The sequence below is a fragment of the Symphalangus syndactylus genome, chromosome 4 (assembly GCF_028878055.3).
Source record: "Symphalangus syndactylus isolate Jambi chromosome 4, NHGRI_mSymSyn1-v2.1_pri, whole genome shotgun sequence".
Taxonomy (NCBI): Eukaryota; Metazoa; Chordata; class Mammalia; order Primates; family Hylobatidae; genus Symphalangus; species Symphalangus syndactylus.
The window spans coordinates 122,871,626-122,895,322 of record NC_072426.2 but is presented as its reverse complement, the minus strand read 5'-3'; the positions used below and the strand labels follow the sequence as shown (position 1 = coordinate 122,895,322).

The window sequence follows — 23,697 nt, the reverse complement described above, 5'->3', positions numbered from 1 at the left end:
GCGATACGAAGATAATATTTGTCACTACAAAAATTATAGATGTGGGGATTGTTTTAACTACCTAAGAACTTTTCTTTCCTTCCTTTTTCTTTCCCTTGTTTCTCATTCCCTGACATTATCACCTGTTTTATACGATCTTTTCAGTTTTCTGTGAGTCATTTAAGCTTATAAAATAACAACTACTTATTAGGTTTTGGAAATGTCTCCCACCTGTGTAAATAATGGGCTAATTGTCAACTACATACATTTGAATAAAAACAGAAAATAAAATTGAAAAATGATTACCATTATAAACATCAAGATGATATTAGAAAGTAAGGGGAGATGGTCTGGTGAAAAATATCTAAAAATCAGAATTTTAAAAGCCCATTTTTAAGGATTTTCTGTTTCTTCATGTATTTATTTCAGTTGGATTCTATGGGACCTTTCACTCTTACGGTTTTGTTGGTTAGCCTTATAGTCAATACCAAATTGGGTTCTAATCTAGGAGCACATGCGTGTGCGCGCACACACACACACACTTGGGGCACACCATTATATTCAGTTTTATGGCGCATGCAAAGCAAGTGAAAGACTTTTAAGTCTCGATATGCAAATTAGATATGCAGAAAGGCAGCACACTAACATGAATTAATATTTTTTTGATGATAGTCTAAAATATTGAAGAAACACAAAGTCAGATATCAGTATGAGTAGTTATTTAACAAATTTTTTTATGTTCAAGGATAGCTACTTTTTAAATCCTTGTTAAACTGATGTGACCATTTTGGTTTCTTTCCAAATCTTGATATTGTGTTTTCCTCAGATTTGTTTACTCTTACAATATTTTATTCTGTCCTGCTGACTGATAACTGGGATTACTGACAAGATTTCTTTTCCATCTATCAATATACAGCCTACTCTTGTACACATGTGTACACACACACAAACACACACACACACACACACCTGGGATTCAGAACCTTTATTTCTATGTGTCATTATCTGTGAAGATTGTTGACTCCAGGAAGGGTTTGTGAAGATTTAGTCTGATTAATGACTTTGATCTTTTTCAAATTATTAGCTTATAACTTTCGACTGACTTTGTGGAATAAACTGGAATTTGTTGCATGTCTCCTGTGCCTGGCTTCTAAGGAGGAGTCATTAGCATATATCAGTATGTGAATGATTACCTTGAGGATTTTAGTGGAGGCTTTACTGCTTCCTGAAGCGGAAAAGTTATAGCTATATTTTCTAGTATGATACCTATATACTGGGAGAAAATAATGCGTCGTGTTTTCAACTCTGTGAGTCTGTTTTGTGAGTAAGCAAGATAAAACATTTGAAAATGCTCTGGACTCTATTGGAAAAATAAGTTGTATAGGTTTTAGTTTCATATATTGGGTTGGACTCTTCAATGATCAAGAAGATAATCTCTTTGCCTGTAGGATTTAACCTTTTCAGACCAATTCATTTTTTAATCACAGAGGAATTTTATTTATTTATTTAATTTTATTTTTTAAATTAACAAGTGTACACATTCATGGGAGTACAGAGTGATGTTTTTATACATATAACGTATAGTGATCAGATCAGGGTAGTTAATATATTTATCATCTCAGACATTTGTCATTTCTTTGTGTTGGGAATGTTCAATATCCTCCTTATTCACCAGTGTTTACATAGCTACCTTATTCGCATTGCTAATGAATCAGAAACACAGAGCAATTCCAGGTAAGTTATAGTCCTTGCCTTGGAACAGTTTATAAATTCAAAAAGGAGATTGGAAAGAGAAGCACGATTATCTAAAATGAGATATTGCTTATTGTATGTAATGGTGCATTAAGGGGAGTGGGTAGGTCAGGAATAATGCTGATGAGCTGGAGAATGCTTTGAATTCGTTAAGAGGGCTTCATAAGAAATGTAAGGGTGTATACATCTTAATAACTCTTGTGTTACACTTTTATACTCCCTTGGTCTTATAAAGCTGCCAAATGAAAATATAAAGGGCATGGCCTTTCCCTTGCTATCCTCTTCTTAGGTACTAAAATGCTCAGATTCTCTACAAGCTACTCGTTATTGGCCTTTGCTTCCATTAAAGAATTTTGAGTTCAAGACCATCCTGGCAAACACTGAAATCCCGTCTCTACTAAAAAATACAAAAAATTAGCCGGGCGTGGAGGCGGGTGGCTGTAGTCCTAGCTACTCAGGAGGCTGAGGCACGAGAATGGCGTGAACCCGGGAGGCGGAGCTTGCAGTGAGCCGAGATCGCACCACTGCACACCAGCCTGGGGAAAGAGTGAGACTGCATCTCCAAAAAAAAAAAATGAATTCCACTGATTCACATTGAATTGTGATTGAAATATATGACTGTGTTGCCTCTTCTAGAGATTTTGCCTTTTTGAAAGAGTGCGGACTCTTGACTGAAATGGAAGAAATATATATAAAGTTAAAACGAGGCAGAATGTTTATGTACTGGTTAGAATGTCTCTGAGACAACAGTACCTTTTTATTATTTTGTGTTACTTCATTGCCTCCCCATAGACCACTCAAATTATGATCCTGTAAATAAATTGAAGCAATGAAGTTAGAGAATTTATTACTTCTTGAGTTTTCTATAAATTTATATAAAACTAAGCAGTCCATGGATGACTTTATTAAATTGAAAGTTTCAGGAAAGACTATATAGATACACATATATACATATATATATATATATGAAGGAAAATTGGAAATATGAAAATAGTTTGATTCATTTGGATGGCAGGATTGAACTGAGTTTTCTTCTTTTTAAATGATTAATATCTCTGAGAAAAAAAATGGACAAATAAATCTTAAATCTCCTATGATTAAAGAAAAAAGGTTCCTGTAGAAATCTTATGTACCAACTGCCATGAGACAGAACAAATATGTGGTGATGCTGGCTAGCCTTTTGTGCTTTTGACCTATTTACCTTAAACACTTTTAATAATTTAATTTACTTTGCAATATCAAAACTTGTGCCTTATAAAATACTGAATTTTCTTTTAAAGTATGTAACACAGAGCGGTTTTCCTTTTATTTTTGTAAGTGCTATTCACAAACATGATTTTCCTTTAAGCCTCCTTTAAAAAAAAGAAGTTGATGTTCTTCAGGAGGAGATAGTGAAGAGAATGAACCTATTGGTTTTCTGATGGGCACACTGTGCAATAAAAACACAAGAGCCTTACTGTATGAAGGAGCCAATTAATTGAAGCCTCTCTCTATGCAATCCTATCACTTCTTCATTTCTGTCCGATTAGATGACAAGATGTGATTTTAATACAGAATAGTGAGGCCATAAAGATGATTTGCTTTACTCTTTGCAACATTAAGCAATATAATCAGTGTGTACTTTTCCTGGATAGATATTGTTTTAACCTGCATTGATATTTCTAACAGACAAAGCATTCTATGACTGGAGAGGATTTGTGCCGACAAGGTCTTTCCGTTTAGCTTGTGACTCTGGTCGAGTTAGTTTCTCTCAATCATCATCAATATTTCAGGATTCTGTAAGTATTTATAAAACTGGATATAGATTTGAATTACTATGTTTCCAGTAAATTATTGGGTTAATTTTGATGAAAGCACTTAAGATTTTACTATGGACCTGTTTCAGTCCTAAGATAGTTCTCCACTGAAATTCATTTTTTCTGAATCATTGCTTTAGTTCTGTTCTTGCATCTTGTGTAAATCTTGCTGATCACCTGATCCCACAATATGAGTGTCATTTTTTATTTGAAGAGCATTAGTTAAAGTGATCATCACATGCTTTGCCCCAAATGTGTTAGCACCTCAACTATTTTTGTAATGGTACATAGACTGTCAAGAAAACATAATGAAGGCAAGGGGAGAATGTAGAATGTAGACATCTGTTAAAGGCATGATAATGGAAGGATTAAAAAATCCAAGGGCAGTTTTATGACCACATGCTGATGGTTTTCTGAATGAACACTCTAATCCAGGACATGAGAACTTGTGATCTGAAAGTAGAATTGGTACTTTAAATTCATTTATTTCTCAAAGCAAGTCCTAATATATACATGTGAATAGTAGAAGAAATTCATGTTATTCAGACATCTTTAGCAACAATTTCTTAAAAGACCACGTAAAGCTATTTTACAACATTGTGTTTTGCAGTGTCTGTAAATATGTCTGGGTTTCTTACATCTCCCACATGTTCTGTTGTGTGTGTGAATATGTCTGCCCTGTCCTTTTTCTTCTTTATCTTTTTCTCTCTTTTCATATCACTGATTTTTTTTTTCCTGGACTTGCCATTTGCTGCTATTACAAAATACCACAGACTGGATGGATTAAACAACAAAAATTTATTTTCTTACTGTTCTGGAGGCTGGAAGTCCAAGATAAAGTTGCTGGCAGCATTGGTTTCTCATGAGACCCCTTTCCTTGGCTTGCAGACTGCTACCTTCTCATTGTGTCCTCACATTGTCTTTCTTCTTCTTCTTTTTTTTTTTTTTTTTTTGAGACAGAGTCTCGCTCTGTTGCTCAGGCTAGAGTGTAATGGTATGATCTCAGCTCACTGCAACCTCCACCTGCCGGATTTAAGTGATTCTTGTGCCTCAGCCTTCTGAGTAGCTAGGATTACAGATGCTTGCCACCATGCCTGGATAATTTTTGTATTTTTAGTAGAGATGGGGTTTCACCATATTGGTTAGGCTGGTCTCAAACTCCTGACCTTGGGTGATCCGCCCACCCTACCCTCCCAAAGTGCTGGGATTACAGGTGTCAGCCACTGTGCCTGGCCATGTTGTCTTTCTTCTGTACTAATGCATCCCTGGTGTCATATTGGATTAGGACCCTACCCTTATGACCTCATTTAATCTTAATTACCTCCTTAAAGGCTTTATTTCCAAATTAAGTTACAGTGGAGGTTTGAACTTCTACACACGAATTTCAAAGGGACACAATTTAGTCCATAACATCATTAGACAACTGAACTATATTTTACCAAATTATTTTATCTACCTGTTGAATAGTTCTTAATCTGTCATTTTAAATAACACATGTTGGATTTTTATTTTTTTCTGTAAACCAAAACTTTTAAGTTATTAATATATCATATTTAGCATATGTTGCTAAATTCCTTGTGAGTCAAATTTACTAAAGCTAATTTTTTAATTTTTCATGTTTTTATTGTTTGTTTTTATAGATTTAGGGATAGTGCAGTTGTTTTACATGGATAGTTACCTTGTGCTGAAGTCTGGGCTTCCAGTGTAGCTGCCACCTGAATAATGTACATTGTACACAATAGATAGCATTTCATCACTCACCCCTTTTCCATCCTCCCACCTATTAGCATCTCCAATGTCTATTGGATGACCATCGCTACCCATAGTTTAGCTCCCACTTACGAGTGAGAACATGTGGTTTTTGATTTTCTGCTTCTGAGTCATTTCGCTTAGGATAATGGCCTCCAATTCCATCCATGTTGCTGCAAAATACATGATTTCATTCTTTTATATGACTGAGTAGTATTCCATGGTATATATATATATATTTCCCACATTTTAAATCCAATCATCTATTGATGGACATTTACGTTTATTCTATGACTTTGTTATTGTAAACAGTGCTGCCATAAACATAATGAATGTGTGTATACTATGATTTCTTTTTGTTTGGGTAGATACCCAGTAGTTGGATTGCTGAACTGAAGGTTAGTTCTATTTTTAGTTTTGAGAAATCTCCAGACTGCTTCCCATAGAGGGTGTACTAACTTATATTTCCAGTAACTGTATAAATGTTCCCTTTTCTCTGCATCCTCACCAACATCTACTGTTTTTTGACATTTCGATAGCCACTCTGATGTATAAGATGGTGTTTCACTGTGGTTTTAATTTGCATTTCTTTGGTGATTAGTGATGTGGAGCATTTTTTCATATGTTTGTTGGCTGCTTGTGTGTCTTCTTTTGAAAAATGTCCACTTATGTCCTTTGCCCACTTTTTAATGGGATTATTTGTTTTTTTCTTGTTTGCATTTCTAATAGATTCTGGATATTAACCTTTTGTCAGATGCATGTTTGTAAGTATTTTCTCCCATTCTGTAGGTTGTCTGTTTATTCTTTTAATTATTTCTTATCTTGTGCGGGAGCTTTTCAGTTTAATGAGGTCTCATTTGTCCATTTTTATTTTCATTGCATTTCCTTTTGAGGGCTTATCTGTAAATTCTTTGCCTAGGCCAATGTCCAGAAGAGTTTTTCCTAGGTTTTCTTCTAGCATTTTTATGGCTTCAGGTCTTACATTTAAGTCTTTAATCCATCTTGAGTTAACTTTTGTACATAGTGAGAGATAGGGGTCCAGTTTTATTCTTCTGCATGTGGCTTTCCAATTTTACCAGCACCATTTCTTGAATAGGGTGTCCTTTCCCCAATGTATTTTTTAATTGCCTTTGTCAAAGATCACTTGGTTGTAATAATATAACTTTATTTCTGGGTTATTTATTCTTCCATTGATGTATGTGTCTATTTTTGAACCAATATCATGCTGTTTTGATTATTATAGTCTTGTATGATTTGAAGTCAGGTAATGTGATACCTCTAGCTTTATCATTTTTGCTTGGGATTACTTTGGCTATTCAGGCTCTTTTTTGCTTCCATATAAATTTTAGGATTATTTGTTCTAATCCTGTGAAGAATGACATTGGTAATTTGATAGGAATTGTATTAAATCTATACATTGCCTTGGACAGTATGATCATTTAAATTATTTTTATCCTTCCAATTCATGAGACTGGGATGCTTTTCCATTTGTTTGTGCCATCTATGATTTCTTTCATCAGTATTTTTTAGTTTTCCTTGTTGACATATTTCGCTCCCTAGCTTAAATGTATTCCTTGGTGTTTGTTTTTTCTGTAGCTATTATAAATGGGATTGAGTTATTGATTAGGTTTCCAACTTGATCATTATTGGTATATTGAAATGCTGCTAATTTTTGTACTTGATTTTGTATCCCGAAATTTTACTGAGTTCATTTATCTGTTCTAATAGTTTTTTTGATGGAGACTTTAGGTGTTTATAAACTGAAAGTTTGAGGTGTACTGGAGTGGACACCAGGTAGTCAATAAAGTGACCTTTTGTGCCTGTCCAGTTAGAGGTAATAAAGGTTTATATCTTACCCTTGTGTACCAACTACATGGGTGGGGGTGTGTCTGAATAAATATGAAAGAATGATATTCAAACACTCATTTGTTTTTTGCTGCTCACTTCATTTTCAGTTTTCACCACTGGAAGTCTAAATGGATGTTTTAATAAGGATTCCCCTTTTGTTTATTTTTTAAAATACCAACACCTGTAACAGGAATCAAACACCAAGTTCTTTTTTTGTTTGTTTCTTTAGTTTACTTTAAGTTCCAGGATATTGGCTGGGTGCAGTGGCTCATGCCTGTAATTCCAGCACTTTGGGAGGCTGAGGTAGGTGGATCACCTGAGGTTGCAAGTTCAAGACCAGCCTGACCAACATGGAGAAACCCTGTGTCTACTAAAAATACAAAATTAGCCAGGCATGGTGGCGCATGCCTGTAATCCCAGCTACTTGGGAGGCTGAGGCAGGAGAATAGCTTGAACCCAGGAGGTGGAGATTGTGGTGCTGAGATTGCACCATTGTACTCCAGCCTGGGCAACAAGAGTGAAACTCCATCTCAAAAAAAAAAAAAGTTCCAGGATATATGTGCAGAACATGTAGGTTTGTTACATAGGTATACATGTGCCATGGTGGTTTGCTGCACCTATTAACCTGGCACCTAGGTTTGGGTTTGTTACATAGATATATGTATGCCTTGGTGGTTTGCTGCACCTACCAACATGGAACATAGGTTTTAAGCCCTGAATGCATTAGCTATTTGTCCTTATGCTCTCCCTCCCCTCCCCACACCCCACTGCCGCCCAACATGCCCTGTGTGTGTTGTTCCCCTCCCTGTGTCCATGTAAACACCAAGTTCTAAGTAGTCTTTTTTCATTTTAAATAATGAAAATAATTTAAAATTATTGTTTATAAATTTATATTTTGTAAAATATACATAACATAAATTTTACCATTTTAACCATTTTTAAGTTTATAGTTCTTTGGCATTTATCACAATCACACTGTGTATAACCATCATTACTATCTATCTCCAGAGCTTTTTTATCTTCCCAAACTGAAACTGTACATAGTAAACACTAATTGTCTCTATGTCCCTCCCTTGATTCCCTGGAAACCACCATTCTACTTTCTGTTTTCATTAATTTGACTACTCTAAGTGTCTCATAAACAGAATCATAGAATATTTGTTCTATTGTGGCTGGCTTGTCTCAGCATGTTTTCAAGGTTCATACACATTGCATCATGTGTCAGAATTTCTTTCTTAGGCTGAATAATATTCCATTGCATGTATATACTACATTTTGTTTATCCATTCTCCCATCAATGGACACTTGGATTGCTTCCACCTTTTGGATATTTTGAATAATGTTGCCTTGAACATGGGTGTAAGATATTGTTTGAGTTCTACTTTTACTTCTTCTGGGTGTGTACCCAGAAGTGTAATTGCTAGAATATATCGTATTTCTCTGTTTAATTTTTTGAGGAATAACCATATCATTTTCCACAGCAGCTGTACCATTTTACCTTCCCACTAGCAATGCACAAGGATTCTAGTTTCTCCCCATTTTCTTATATTTTCTGGTGCTTCACATCCTAATGGATATGAAGTTGTAAGTCATCTTGATGTGAAATTGTTTAATCAATTCAGAAGACAAAAGGTAACTGGGAAAACTCAAAACAGAGAAGCCTGCCTTGTTAAAACAGGAGTGGAAACAAGGGCATAGGAAACTTGGTCTTTGATTTCATTGGAAGAGAGATAAATATAACATACTGTACTTAGAAGAACTCTTTACAACTTAGTTAGTCTTATCAAAATTTTAACTTGCTAAAATAAAGTCATTTTAGATACGCATTCTTTAGGCTAGAAGAACACTATCCTTTTTAAGCCTGAAGTGCTTTTTAAAATGTATTTTGTATCCTCATATGTTTTTAGTTCTAATTTAAAAAATCAATAGTGCTATATGTCTTTATGCTTCAAGCATTTCACTTCTGCAACCACATGTTTATTGTATTAGAATTATATTAGAATTTCCAGTTACTTTAATCAGTGGCACATGGGCCCCTAAACTTTTTAATGTAAAATTTTAAAAACTGCATCCTGAAGAAACAGTTTCTAGTATTACTTTTTTACGGTCTCTGAAGTACTAAGATATTTTTAACATTAATTATCCTGAAAGATAATATTTATCTAAGGTGAGTGAGTCCTGGAATATACTTCCTTGTGTAACAAAATGTAATATTACATTGCAATCAGGTAGGAAAGATCACCATCTCCAACTTTCTTGTGGCAATTTCTCATCATAACTCTTCTTTAAAAGGTTTGCTAACTTTATAATGTATGAAGCAATCATGGAACATATAATGTAGGGGATTGTAGTCATACTTGAAAAAAAGCAACATCTAACCTTGGTATTTATCAAAATTCTGAGATGTGACAATCAATGCACTTATCTATAGTGTTCTTAAAATAGGAGGATAGAAACAAATATTGGCAGAAATTTGTATAAGTAATTTCTAGTTAGTATTTGGAAATACAGAAGAGAGTGAAATAACTGTAATCAATTAGCTGTCAATATGGCAGGACTCTCCTCAGCAAGTGGCTAACGTGCTATGGTGCAGTGGTCCTAAGAGTCAGGAAGGTGTCACTGAGAGGAGCTCTGCCAGTTGTGGATGCCCTAGAACAAGCTTGTCCAGCCTGCAGCCTGTGGGCCACATGTGGCCCAGGATGGCTTTAAATGAGGCCCAATACAAATTCGTAAACTTTCTTAAAACACTATCAGATTTTTTGGTGATTTTTCTTTTTAGCTTACCAGCTATCATCAGTGTTAGTGTATTTTATGTGTGGCCCCAGACAATTCTTCTTCCAGTGTTGCCCAGGGAAGCCAGAAGACTGGACACCCATGCCCTAGAATGAAGAAGAGCTGACAAGCAAGGCAATGTCTGTGCTGCATGAATACATGCACTTTGCAACGGTGATAGGGCCCAGGGATAGCAGGAAAATTGTTCCAGCCCCAGAAAGGACAGTTGTGGTTGTCCAAGGTGGAAAGACAGGATTCATCTCAGAGATTGAAAGAAATTCAGTGTGGCAAAAGCACAGCATGCTAGAGGGAAAGTGGCAAGAAATGAAGCTGAAGAGATAAGCAAGGACATATAATCATCAAGTGCCATGTAGACCTCTTTAATGACCTTATGCCCTAGGATAGGAGGAAGCCATTCAATCACTTTATAGTTTCTTAACTCTCAATGAAAAGAATTTGCCTAACCTTGATGCTTGAAGTACAGGACTACAAGCAAATAGAATTCAGTCTCATAATAGGCTGCATTAAAAATTGTTTTCAAATAACACATTATTGACTTTTGGACATCAGACTTTTCATCCCCACCCTCAACACTCCCACCAAGGGGAACACATCCTACATGAGAGAGGAGAATAAAAAAGAGTTGCTGGTCATATTTTTTAAAAAACATAGGTTTAAGTCATGAAAAAAACAAAAACAGTTCATTCGTTTTATAGAAACATATTGTTTCAAAGACTTGGAACAAACTCAAATGTCCAACAATGATAGACTGGATTAAGAAAATGTGGCACATATACACCATGGAATACTATGTAGCCATAAAAAATGATGAGTTCATGTCCTTTGTAGGGACATGGATGAAGCTGGAAACCATCATTCTCAGCAAACTTCGCAAGGACAAAAAACCAGACACGGCATGTTCTCACTCATAGGTGGGAATTGAACAATGAGAACACATGGACACAGGAAGGGGAACATCACACACTGGGGCCTGTTGTGGGGTGGGGGGATGGGGGAGGGATAGCATTAGGAGATATACCTAATGCTAAATGATGAGTTAATGGGTGCAGCACACCAACATGGCACATGTATACATAAGTAACTAACCTGCACCTTGTGCACATGTACCCTAAAACTTAAAGTATAATAATAATAAAAAAGTGAAAACAGGAATTTCAAGTATAACTTAAGTTATATATATCAGGTTGATTTTGACCATAGAATGGATTGATGAGATTTTAATATATGAAATTTTTCATTTTTCTCTGGAGAAATTTCTTGAATCATTTTGGTAAAAATGAATATGGGAAGAATCTAAGGAGATTTTCTCCTTCTGACTTGGAAATTTCAACATCTTTTTAAAATTCCTTACCAAATTGTACTGTCAGAAAGTCAGAAAACTGTGGGCATGCACTTGAAAAATTTTATTACATAATGCAAAATAGTAAATTAACTTTTATTATATAAAACATATTTGCTCATTTTTTTCTCCCTCATCATACTTTCTTCTCTTTGTCCTTTTGCTTCTCTCCTCCAAAACATTTGAGGAGGTATCCTAATTATTTTCATACTCACGATTTTCTCCTCTAATGGGTTACATTAGATAAAAGATGGTTATCTCATTTGATTTTCTGACATTTCTATGAATTACTACAAATCATCAGAACTACTAAATTTAAAAATTCCTTTTATTCATATGATTTCCTAATTTTGGGGGGTCATTTTTTTTAGAAATAAAATTACTTTTGGGAGATTCTGTAGTGGGGTTGGAATTAACTCAAGTCCTGAGTTAACAGTTAAGTGACTATGATTTTTTTTGACATTTTGAATAGCATTCCAGTAGTTAATTCTTATCTATGTTTTGTGTTTGTTTTCTTCCTACTGTAAGGAGTAGTGATGCCCAAGGTTGTACATTGTCTTTAAACTTCCCAATTTTAATTTTGAAATGCATATTTCTTTTCCTATGAAATATTAAAGTATGAACCTCTTTGACAAAATGACATAGATATTTACTTTGAAAAAAACTGTATATTTAGTTTACATAGTTACAGTTAAAACCCACTTTTTTTTGTTTTTTAAAACAATTCTATTGTACAATTTAGAGCACAGGAATTGTTCCTGCTTTGCTACTTTTAGTACAAGTCATTTCATGTCTTTGTGATCCATCTTGCTCCTTTGAAAATGAACATACATATGTATTTATGTATTAATAACTCACCTTGTTTCACAAAAGTTGTAAACCTGTATCTAAAAGTGTGACAAAAATGACGTCAGAAATATATAAATGAGAAAATGGGTGGAAAAATAAAATAAAGCTAAGGTTATTTTGGACATACATAAAGTAATTTCACTTGGTAGAGATGGCCATGAATGTGCTTTGGAGCTTTACAATCATAATTGCCAAAAGAGTAGTATGATTTGGCTTTGGGTCCTCACCCAAATCTCATCTCAAATTATAATCCCCATATGTTGGGGGAGGGCCTGGTGGGAGGTAACTGAGTCATGGGAATGGACATCCCCCTTGATAGTGAATTTCCACAAGATCTGATTGTTTGAAAGTGTGTGGTACTTCCTCCTTTGCTCTCTCTCCTTCCACCATGTAAGATGTGCCGTACTTCCCTTCATCTTCCACCATGATTGTACGTTTCTTGAGGTCTCCCCAGCCATGTAGAACTGTGAATCAATTAAACCTCTTTTCTTTATAAATAATAATAAAATTATTGTTAATTATTGTAAATATGTAATAGTTCTACATTTTCATGGGGTACATATGATATTTTGGTACAACATATAATTATCAAATCTCAAGTATTTATTATTTCTTTATGTTAGGAACATTCCAGTTTCACTTTTTAAGTTATTTTGAAATGTACAATAAATCATAGTTAACCATAGTTTCCCTATTGTTCTACTGAACACTAGATCTTGTTCCATCTGTCTAACTATATTTTTATACCCACTAACCATCTCTTCTTTATCTCACCCTCCCCATTACTCTTCCCAGACTCTGGTAACCATCATTTTACTCCCTCTCTCCATGAAATAAAATTATTTTTTAGCTCCCATATGTGAATGAGAACATGCAATATTTATTCTTTTGTGCCTGGCTTATTTCATTTTACATAATGTCCTCCAGTTCCATTCATGTTGTTGCAAGTGACAGGATTTCATCCTTTTTTATGCCTGAATAATATTCTATTGTGTATATGCACCATACTTTCTTTGTTCATTCATTTGTTGATGGAGTTTTAGGTTGATACCATATCTTGGATTTGTGAAGAGTGGTGCAACAAACATATAAGTGCAGCTATCTCTTTGACATACTGATTTCCTTTCCTTTGGATATATACTCAGCAGTGGGGTTGCGGAATCATGTAGTAGTTCTATTTTTAGTTTTTTGAGGAACCTCCATACTGTTCTTCATAGTGGCTATAGTAATTTACATTTTTCATTTCTCCGCATTCTCACCAGCATCTGTTATTCCATTTTTTAAAATAAAAGCCATTTTAACTGGGTTGAGATGATATCTTACTGTGGTTTTGATTTGTATTTCTCTGATAATAGTGATGTTGACCATTTTTTCATATACTTGACCATTTGTATGTCTTCTTCTGAGAAATGTCTATTCAGATATTTTGCCTATTTTAAAATCAGATTATTTATCTTTTCCTATTGAGTTGTTTGAGCTTTTTATGTATTTTGGTTATTAATCCCTTGTTAGGTGGTAGTTTGCAAATATTTTCCCCCATTTGTTGGCTGTCTCTACTTTGTTGATTTCTTTGCTGTGAAGCAGCTTTTTAACTTAATATGATCCCATTTGTTAATTTCTGCTTTGGCTTCCTGTGCTTTTTAGGTCTTACTCAAGAAATCTTTGCCAAGACCTACATCCTAGAGTGTTTACCCAATGTTTTCTTCCAGTATTTTCATAGTTTCAAGTCTTATATTTAAGCCTTTAATTCATTTTTGTTTGAGTTTTGTGTAAGGTGAGATATAGGGGTCTAGTTTCATTCTTCTGCCTATGGATGTTCCGTTTTCCCAGCACCATTTATTGAAGACTGTTATTTTCCCAGGCCATGTTCTTGGCACCTTTGTTGAAAATGAGTTTACTGTAAATACATGAATTTAATTCTTGTTTCTCTGTTCTGTTCCATTGGTCTATTTGTTTTTATGCCACTATCATGCTGTTTACGTTACCATAGCTTTGTAGTATAATTTGAAGTCAGATAATGCAATGCCTCCAGCTTTGTACTTTTTACTCAGGATTGCTTTGGCTATTCAGGGTCTTTTGCAGTTCCATATACATTTTAGGATTATTTTTTATTTCTGTGAAGAATGCCATTGGTATTCTGATATGTTTTACACTGAATTTGTAGATTGCTTTGGGTAGTATAGATATTTTAACAAAATTGATTCTTCCAATTCATGAACATTGGAATATCCTTCCAATTTTTTGTCCTCTTCAATTTCTTTCATCAATGTTTTATTGTTTTCCTGTAGAGATATTTTACTTCTTTGGTTAAGTGTATTCCTAGGTGGTTTTATTTGTTGCTATTATAAATAGAATTACTTTGTTGGTTTCTTTTTCAGATTGTTTGCAGTTGGCATATAAACATGCTACTGATTTTTGCAAGTTGATTTTATATTCTTCAACTTTGCTGCATTTGTTTATCAGTTCTAATATTTTTTCAGTGGAGTACTTATGTTTTTATAAATATATGATCATATAATCTGCAAACCAGAATAATTTGACTTTTTCCTTTTCAATTTTGATGCCCTTTATTTTTCTTGTTAAATACTCTGTCTAAGACTTAATAGTGCTATGTTGAATAAAAGTGGTGAAAGTGGACATCCTTGTCTTGTCCCAGATATTAGAGGAAAGGCTTTCAATTTTTCTGCATTTAGAATGGTATTGGTTGTGAGTTTGTCTTCTATGGCTTTTGTTATGTTGAGATATGTTCCCCCTATACCTTGTTTGTTGAGAGTTTTTATCATAAAGGGATGCTGAATTTTGTCAAATGCTTTCTCAGCATCTATTGAAACAATCATATGATTTTTGTCCTTCATTCTGTTGGTATGATGTATCACATTTATTAATCTGTGTGTTTTGCCATCTTTGCATCCCTGGGATAAATCCCGTTTAATCATGATGAATAATCCTTTTAATGTATTGTTGAATTTTGTTTGTTGGTATTTTTGGAGGATTTTTGTATCTATGGTCAAGACATTGGCCTGTAGTTTTCTTTGATTTTGTTCTGGCTTTGTCTGGTTTTGGTATCAGCATAGTACTGGCCTTGTAGAATGAGTTTGGAAGTATTCCCTCCTCAATTTTTTAAAAAAATATTTTGAGTGTGATTGGTATTAGCTGTTCTTTAAATCTTTGGTAGAATTCAACAGTGAAGCCATCAGGTCCTGGACTTTTCTTTGATGGGAGATTTTTTTTATTACTGCTTCTATCTCAATACTAGTTGTTGGTCTATTCAGGTTTTTTATTTCTTCATGGTTGAATCTTCGTAGGTTGTATGTGTCTAGGAGTTTATCCATTTTTATAGGCTTTCCAATTAATTAGCATATAGTTGCTAATTATAATCTCTAATGATCATTTGAATTTCTGTGGTATCAGTGGAATATCTCCTTTTTCATGTCTCGTTTTATTTATTTGGGTCTTTTGTCTTTTTTTTTTTTCAGTCTGGCTAAACTTTTGTTCATTCTGTTGTCCTTTTAAAATACCACCTTTTTGGTTTTTGATCCTTCATGGTGTTGTTTTCATTTCCTTTATGTCTACTCTGATCTTTATATTTTTCTCTTCTATTAATTTTGGTTTTGGTTTGTTCTTGCTTTTCTTGTTCTTTAAGATGCATCATTAAGTTATTTGACTGTTTTCTGCTTTTTTGATGTAGGCATTTATTGCTGTAAATTTCGTTCAATGCTGCTTTTGCTGTATCCCATAGGTTTTGGTATGTTGTGTTTTCATTTTCATCTGTTTCAAGAAAGTTTTCAATTTGTTTCTTAATTTTTTAATTGACCAACTAGTCATTTGGGAATATATTAAGTTCCATATGTTTCTACCATTTTGAAAGTTCTTCTTGTTATTGGTTTCTATTTTATTCTATTGTAGTTAGAAAAGGTACTTCATATGATTTCAATGTTTTTAAACTTTTTGAGACTTGTTTTGTGGCATAACGTATAGTTTATCCTTGAGAATATTCCATGTATTAAGGAGAAGAATGTGTATTTTGCTGCTGTTGACTAAAATATTCCATAAATATCTATTCAGTTCATTTGGTCTATAGTGAAGATTAAGTCTGATGTTTCTTCATTGATTTTCTGTCTAGATTATCTGTCTAATGCTGAAAGTGGAGTGTTGATGTACCCAGCTATTATTATATTGGAGTCGATATTTGTCTTTAGTTCTGGTAAAATTTGCTTTATATTTCTGGGTGCTCTAGTGTTGGATGAATATAATTTGGAAATTGTTATGTTCTCTTGCTGTATTGTCTCCTCTACCATTATATAATAACCTTCTTTGTTCCTTTTTATACTTTTTGTCTTGAAATCTCTTTTATCTAGTAAGTATAGCCATTCCTACTCTTTTTTTGGTTTCCACTGGCATGGAGTACTTTTTTTTCCATTCCTTTATTTTAAGTCTATGTTTGTCTATAGGTGAAGTGACTTTCTTGTAGGCACCATATTGTTGGCTCTTGTTTTTTAAATCCATTCAGCCACTCTATGTATTTTGATTGGAAAAGTTAGTTCATTTACATGCAATGAATGTTATTATTCATTGGTAAGGACTTACTACTGCCATTTTGTTATTTGTCTCCTTTTTCCCTCCCTCCCTTCCTTCCTTCCTTCCATCCATCTTCCTTTGTGTAAAAGTGATTTTCTTTGGTAGTATGTTTTAATTTCTTTTCTTAAAATGTTATGTATCTAAAATAGGTTTTTGTTTTGTGGCTATCATAAGGTTTACAAATAACATCTTACAATCAATTATTTTAAACTGATGACAACTTAACTCTTATTACAAAGAAAACAAAGAGAAAACTAAAATACTCTATATTTTAACCTCATGCTTCCTATTTTTTGACTTTTTGTTATCTCTATTTATATATTTTATATTATTTATCTCAACAAATTGCAGTTATTATTTTTGTAATATTTGTCTTTTAGTTTTTCTACTAAAGATATGAGTGGTTTACACATCACAAGTACATTGTTAGAGTATTCTGTGTTTGTGTACTTTTAGCAGTGAGTTGTATACCTTCAGGATAATTTCTTGTTGCTCACTAACCTCTTTTTTTTCTCAGATTGAACAAACTTCCTTTAGTATTTCTTGTAAGACAGGTGTGGTGTCAGTGAAATCTCTCACCTTTTGTTTGTTTGGGAAAGTCTTTATTTATTTGTGTTTGAAGGATAATTTTACGGGATATAACATTCTAATTGTGTTTTTCCTTCAGCACTTTGAAAATGTTATCGTACTCCTTCCTAGCCTCAGAAACCTGTTGTCAGACTTGTCAGAGCTCCTTTATATGTGATTTGCTTTTTTTTCTTTTGCTGATTTAGGGTCATTTCTTTATCCTTGACCTGTAAGACTTTGATTATTATATGCCTTGTGGTAGTCTTATTCGCGTTGAATCCGCTTGGTATTCTTTGAGCTTCTTGTACATGGATATTAATATCTTTCTCTGGATTTGGAAAGTTCTCTGTTATTATTTCTTTGAGTAAACTTTCTACTCTGATCTCTCTGTGTCTATATCTTCTTTAAGGCCAATAACTCTAAGATTTGCCCCTTTGAGACTATTTGCTAGATGTTGTATGTGTGCTTCATTGTATTTTTTTCTTTTTTCTCTTTTATGTACTTTGAAATAGCTTGTCTTTGAGTTCACTAATTATTTGTTCTGCTTGAGCAATTCTACATTGAGAGACTCTAGTGCATTCTTCATTTGTCAATTGAATTTTTCAGCTCTAGAATTTCTGCTTGATTTAAAAAATTATTTTAATCTCTTTGTTAAATTTATTTGATAGAATTCTAAATTCCTTCTATGTGTTATCCTGAAGTTCATCGAGCTTCCTCAAGACAGCTAGTTTGAATTCCCTGTCTAAAAGGTCACATATCTTCATCACTCCAGGATTGATCATTGGTGCCTTATTTTGTCAGTTTGGTGAGGTCATGTTTTCCTGGATGTTCTTGATGCTCGTGGATGTTCACTGATGTCTGTGCATTGATGAATTAGGTATTTATTTCAGTCTTTGTGGTTTGGGCTTGTTTGTATTCATACTTCTTGAGAGGGCCTTCTAGTAGTTTAAAGGGGACTGAGCGTTGTGACCTAAGGCTGTGGTCACTGCGGCTGTTTCAGCACAATGGTACACCAGTGTTCCTGGTAAACCCAGGAACTTTGCAACTCTTGGGTTACCAGGCAAAGTCTCTCACTGTATTTCCTCTGTTTCCTCCAAACAGAAGGAGTCTCTCTCTGTACTGGGCTGCCTGGAGCTGGGGGAGGGGTGATGCTGGTACTCCCATGGCCATCACAAATGGCATTATGCAGGTTCCCAGCTGAAGCCTTGCAAACCAGCACAGAACTGGGTTTCATCCAAGGCCCACAGCAAATACTGCCTCGCTTCCTCTTTTGCTTATTCAAGGCTCAATGCCATTTTAGTCAGAAGGTGGTGAATCTTGCCAAGACTGGATCTGTCCTATCAGAGCTGTCTGTGTATTCCCTTCTGACTGAGGGTGGGTTTAGAAACACCATCCGGGAGCAAAGGCCTGGAATCAGGGGTTTCAAGGAATTTCTGTGGTACTTTATTTTACTGTGGCTGAGCTGGTATTCAAGTTGCAAGACAAAATGCTCTGTACTCTTCCCTTGCCTTCCCCCAAGCAGAAATCTCTCTTGAGCTTCACTGCCTGGAGGTGGGGGAGGGGTTATATAGGCATTGCATTCCCTTGGCTACTACAGCTGGTGTCATATTGAGTCATGTACACCCCAAGTTCACTACCTCCAAGACCAGTGTAGCACCAGAATAAAAGCTCATATTTTAATAGTAATGTTTTCTTGCAGCAATATTATCTGGGCCTAAAGCGTATTTTTATAACCATCATTTATTTTATTTTACTTAATGTTTCTTTTTAGATAATAACCCTACTATTGTCCTAGCTTAGAAGATACTTATTGGGAGAATGTACTACATGCAAAATTTATTTAGCAGTAAATAGATCAAGATGTATATTCAACTATTCTCATAGAATTTTGAAAGAAAGCACTCTTGGCAAATGCAAGATGTGAATTGTAATGTTACTTAGATATACCAACATGCTACTTCCTAAACCACATCACACAGAAAAATAAAAGATTTTCAAATGTGGAGGTTTAGGTAAATAAGTAGTATAATTTTAAATGTGTATTTTTGAATGAATTTAATATTATAGAGAAAACTCTTAATACCTAGTTTCAGTTTCCTTTATTATAAAAGGCCATTGACTTTTTGCTTTTGGAGGCCACTTCACAATCTTTCTTTACTGTAGAAGCCAAAATATTCAACCCAATTCTCAATCATAATTGACCTTTTGCTCTGAGATATCCTTATGTGGGTAAGATATTTGGGGAGCACTAGGCCCATACACATTAGTAATACTGTTAACAATAGTTTTAGTTGTACAGTTATGTCAACATAGGCATTGTTTGGTGAGATAAACAGATATGTGATTGTGAAATCACACAAGTAAATACCTGGATGGGAGAATGAAAAGTTGAATGTAGAAAGCATTTGAGCAGATAGTAGATTAAGAAAATGAACAGAATGTGCCTGCCCTGGGGAATCCCTCCTCCCACCCCCCCATCACCTCCTGGGAAGCTAGGTATGCTTGTTCTCTAGTAAAGGGAACATTACCTAAATTTCTTAAAAAGTAATGAAAGAGAACAAACTTAAAAAGGCAGCCAAATAAGGCAAACATCTGTTACTGAACATGTCTCACTTGACTTCCTTTTAATGTTCTTAGGAATAAATTTATGAACTAGGGAAGGTTTAGCACTAATTAGCTTGTTTTCATCAAACAAAATGCACCAGACATGGATGTTGAATACAAATGAAAATTTCAATAGTAATAATAAAAAGACTTAGAAAGTGCTAGTATCCAGGGTTATGGCCACAGGCTTTGGATATTGTGGCTGTTAATATTGTGTTGGTTTAAATTTGCAGTAATTTTTTTAAATGATCAGGTAAAATGTTTTAAAAGTCATGTATTCATTCAACAATAGATGGATCTTTAGTTATACACCTTTAGGCTGATGAGCTATTAGAATGATCTGGAATAACAAATATAGAGCTACATAAAGGCAAAGTTTTATAACACTTGCAGCAGCACTGGTAATAGTTACAGCTTATATTAGTTGTGTAGATCTATAATCCTTTATTTGAAACTCTGGGGCCTACACATATGTAAGAATTCTGAAAATTTAAAATTTTAGAAAGGTAAGAAGATAAGTGGATTCACAATCAAACCAGTAATTACACTTGCTAATATTTGTAGCATATGCATATTCTCATTAAATGATAGATAGAGGCCACTATATAGGCCTTGTGTTGGTCAGTTTGGGTCAGGTTTTGCCACCCAAAATCAGGTGTTAAGTTTTACCTTTATATATATTATGAAAACTTTGTTGGTTTTCAGAGCTTTTTATACATTTCAGAATCTTAGAATTGTAGACTTGCAGCAGTAGTACTAATAATAACAGTAGTGGTGGTAGTAGTTGGTCAAGGAGACTAGGAACCATAAGGAGATGAGGATGCACATGTCACAGGTGTGCATATACACATAGTTCAAAAGCAGTGAGAAACACAGTTATAATATTAAGAAGAGGAATAAGGGTAAAAATGCTGAATTTAGAATGTTGTCTACATTTTGCTATAATTTTTTTTCTATATTAACAACAAAGACTCATACAGTCCTTAATTTCTTTGTTCTGAAATTGACTTTTTTTTTTTTTAACTCTCCCTCTTCTCTGAAATCAGTGCCCATTCTCATTTTGTCAGGGAGTTTTCTTGTTGATTTCTCTTTTTCTATTTTCTAACACCCTGTAACACTCATTAGAAGACCACTTTTTCGACCACAGGCATGGCATGTTGCATTGGCTAGATGGAAGGATTGAGTCTATCATAGGGACACAAACCCAAAACTTTGACTCTTAGGGGATCCTAGTAATGAAGAATAGGTCACAAATGGTGAGACCTCGTTGGTAGTAATTAAGAGGCTACACCAAGTTGTTGTGTTAGGAAATTATCAAACAACTGATGCCATATCAATGATGAAAGATTATTTTGAGATACTTGAGTCCTCAGTGATTGATTCCTAATCTGATTCCAGTTTTACTCTTGAACCAAACACGTAAGATAACTTTTAACCTTTGCCTTTTAACATTTGTCTTTTATCATGTGTTAAGATTTTTTAAAATTATGCTTTCAATACATATATTTTGAAGAAAACTCAGATGAGCAAAATAAGGAGAAAATCAACCATAATTATTATAACAATACTTAATAGCCACTATTTTTTCAAATTAATCTTTCTATATAGATTAATATATTTCTTATCATGAAATAAATGACAGCAACATCCTATTTATGGAAATAACTTGTTTTTTGGTTATTTGGCAATTGAACAGAGCTTTGCCAAAATGTGGTACACTATATTTGTAAGTTTTTGTAGATTTCATATTTTACAATAAATTCCTTGCAGTGGAATTTTTGGTACCTCTCCTGCTCCTACAGTTTTCCTTTGTCTTTTGTTATATATTGTTAAATTGCCTTCTAAATAGTGTTGGTTTTTAATTTTTTGGATTTTTATTGCTTCTTCTATTCCAAAACAAGAGTGCATAAAAAAGCACAAACTGATAACCAATAAAAAATAGATAATCATATATGAAAAGGGCTTAGCATAGTATTAGTGGGTTATAGTAAGGACTTACTATATTATAGCTATTATTAACTTTATTAAATTATCTAAAAATTTATTACATTCTTTCACGAAGAATTTATGATACCTTATAAAAACCTATACAACATGAAATATTACATAAATAAAGACATCAGGGGTTATGGAAAAGAAAATAGAAAATAAGAAATTAAGATTTAGGTAAGTATACAGATTCAGAATTTGGTATATTAGATGTTTGTAATAAGAAGGCCATAAATTTGGCTGTGGACATTTTAGCAACTAAAAGAGGATATAATTTTTGGTTACTTGATTCAGAGTGTTTCCATAAAATAAATGCAAATAAACCAGAAATATGTGCCATGTAGATGATAATAAAGAGGGTACTATGAAATAAATGTAATGAATACAGTTATCTCACTATATGCATGGGGGATTGGTTCCAGTATCCAAATTAGTATTCAAGGTTCTGAATTGATATTCAGCAGATACCAAATTCCAGTAATGTTCAAATTCCTTAGATAAAGTGGCATACTATTTTTTGTATAACCTGTACACACCCTCCCCTATACTTTACATCATCTCTAGCTTACTTATAATACATAATATGATGTAAATAGTTTTTATACTCTTGTTTTCTCCTAGTATATTTTTGTTGTTGTATTCTAATTTCTTATTGTTTTGTAAAAAACATTTTTTTCTTTTTTTTTTGTCACCCAGGCTGGAGTGCAGTGGCGTGATCTTGGCTCACTGCAAGCTCCGCCTTCTGGGTTCACGCCATTCTCCCGCCTCAGCCTCCCGAGTAGCTCAGACTACAGGTGACCGCCACGCCTGGCTAATTTTGTTTTTATATTTTTAGTAGAGACAGGGTTTCACTGTGTTAGCCACGATGGTCTCAGTCTCGGGATCTGCCCGCCTTGGCCTCCCAAAGTGCTGGGATTACAGGCGTGAGCCACCACTCCAGGCCATATAAAACATATTTCTAATCCACTGTTGGTTGAATCTGCAGATGCAGAACCAGACGAAGGTTTACTGTAGGGTACTAAAACATATACTTTCATAAAATGTAGTAATATACTAAATATTGACCCTCATTTTATTTATAAGCCTGAAGTACAATTTGGTGAAAGCACTTTTTCAGGCATGGGAGGGCTTAGAGGTGTTGGTTGTTGTGGAGGTGGTGTGGAAACAATATTATCCTAGAACAGTTGGCTGTCCTTATCCATAGGTTCTGCATCTATGGATTCAACCAACTGCAGATCAAAAATATACATATTTTTAAATTGCATCTGTTATGAACATGTACAGCCTTTTCTTCTTGCCATTTTTCCCTAAACAGTAGCACAACTATTTTGTTTCATTGTGTCATTGTTTGTTTAAGTTTACCTACATGCTGGCTTAGTTTCAATCACAGATAGATTTGAAGGTATCTTGAGGAATGGAGGAATATATTTTTGGCCTTGTCTACTCTATGTGTTGTCCATGGGTCAGTAGCATTGTTATCACCTAGGAATTTGTTAGAAATGTAGAATCTTAGGCCCCAGCCTGATCTATTGAATCAGAAGATCTGTAGTGATTTATAAGCACTTTAAAGTTTGAGAAACACTGTTTTAAAAGATTCTCCATAAATTATTCATATTAAGTGAGCTTTTTATAAGTAGTGACAATGTGTACGAGGTAATTTTTTTCCTGATAAATACCTGAAGTGCAGAAATTCTAATTATGGTGTGGGGTAGGAATGCATTTCTCTGTGAAAGGTGAGGAATGAGATAATACCCAATCAAAGATATTAGAAATACATTCTCAAATAATGAAATAGGACCACAGTTGATGTCAAAATTGTCCTGAAAAATTTTCCAGGTATTTGGATAATAGAGC

The 23,697-nt window shown here is 34.2% G+C and overlaps 1 protein-coding gene across 5 annotated transcripts in view; it reads left to right on the top strand.

The window, feature by feature from the left end:
- Positions 1-23,697, top strand: part of IQCM (IQ motif containing M) — a 646,606-nt gene that overhangs the window by 198,719 nt on the left and 424,190 nt on the right. For 4 of the 5 annotated variants that reach the window (XR_010120562.1, XR_008657267.2, XR_008657268.1 and 1 more), the window contains one exon: positions 3,400-3,509. Coding sequence is in view for 2 of the 5 variants with exons in the window: in XM_063638261.1 (XP_063494331.1) it covers positions 3,400-3,509 (110 nt within the window). In the remaining 3 variants the exon portion in view is untranslated. Of the gene's footprint in view, positions 1-3,399; positions 3,510-17,115; positions 17,122-23,697 lie in introns of all 5 variants that reach the window. The other variant, XM_055276084.2, reaches the window with a different exon arrangement.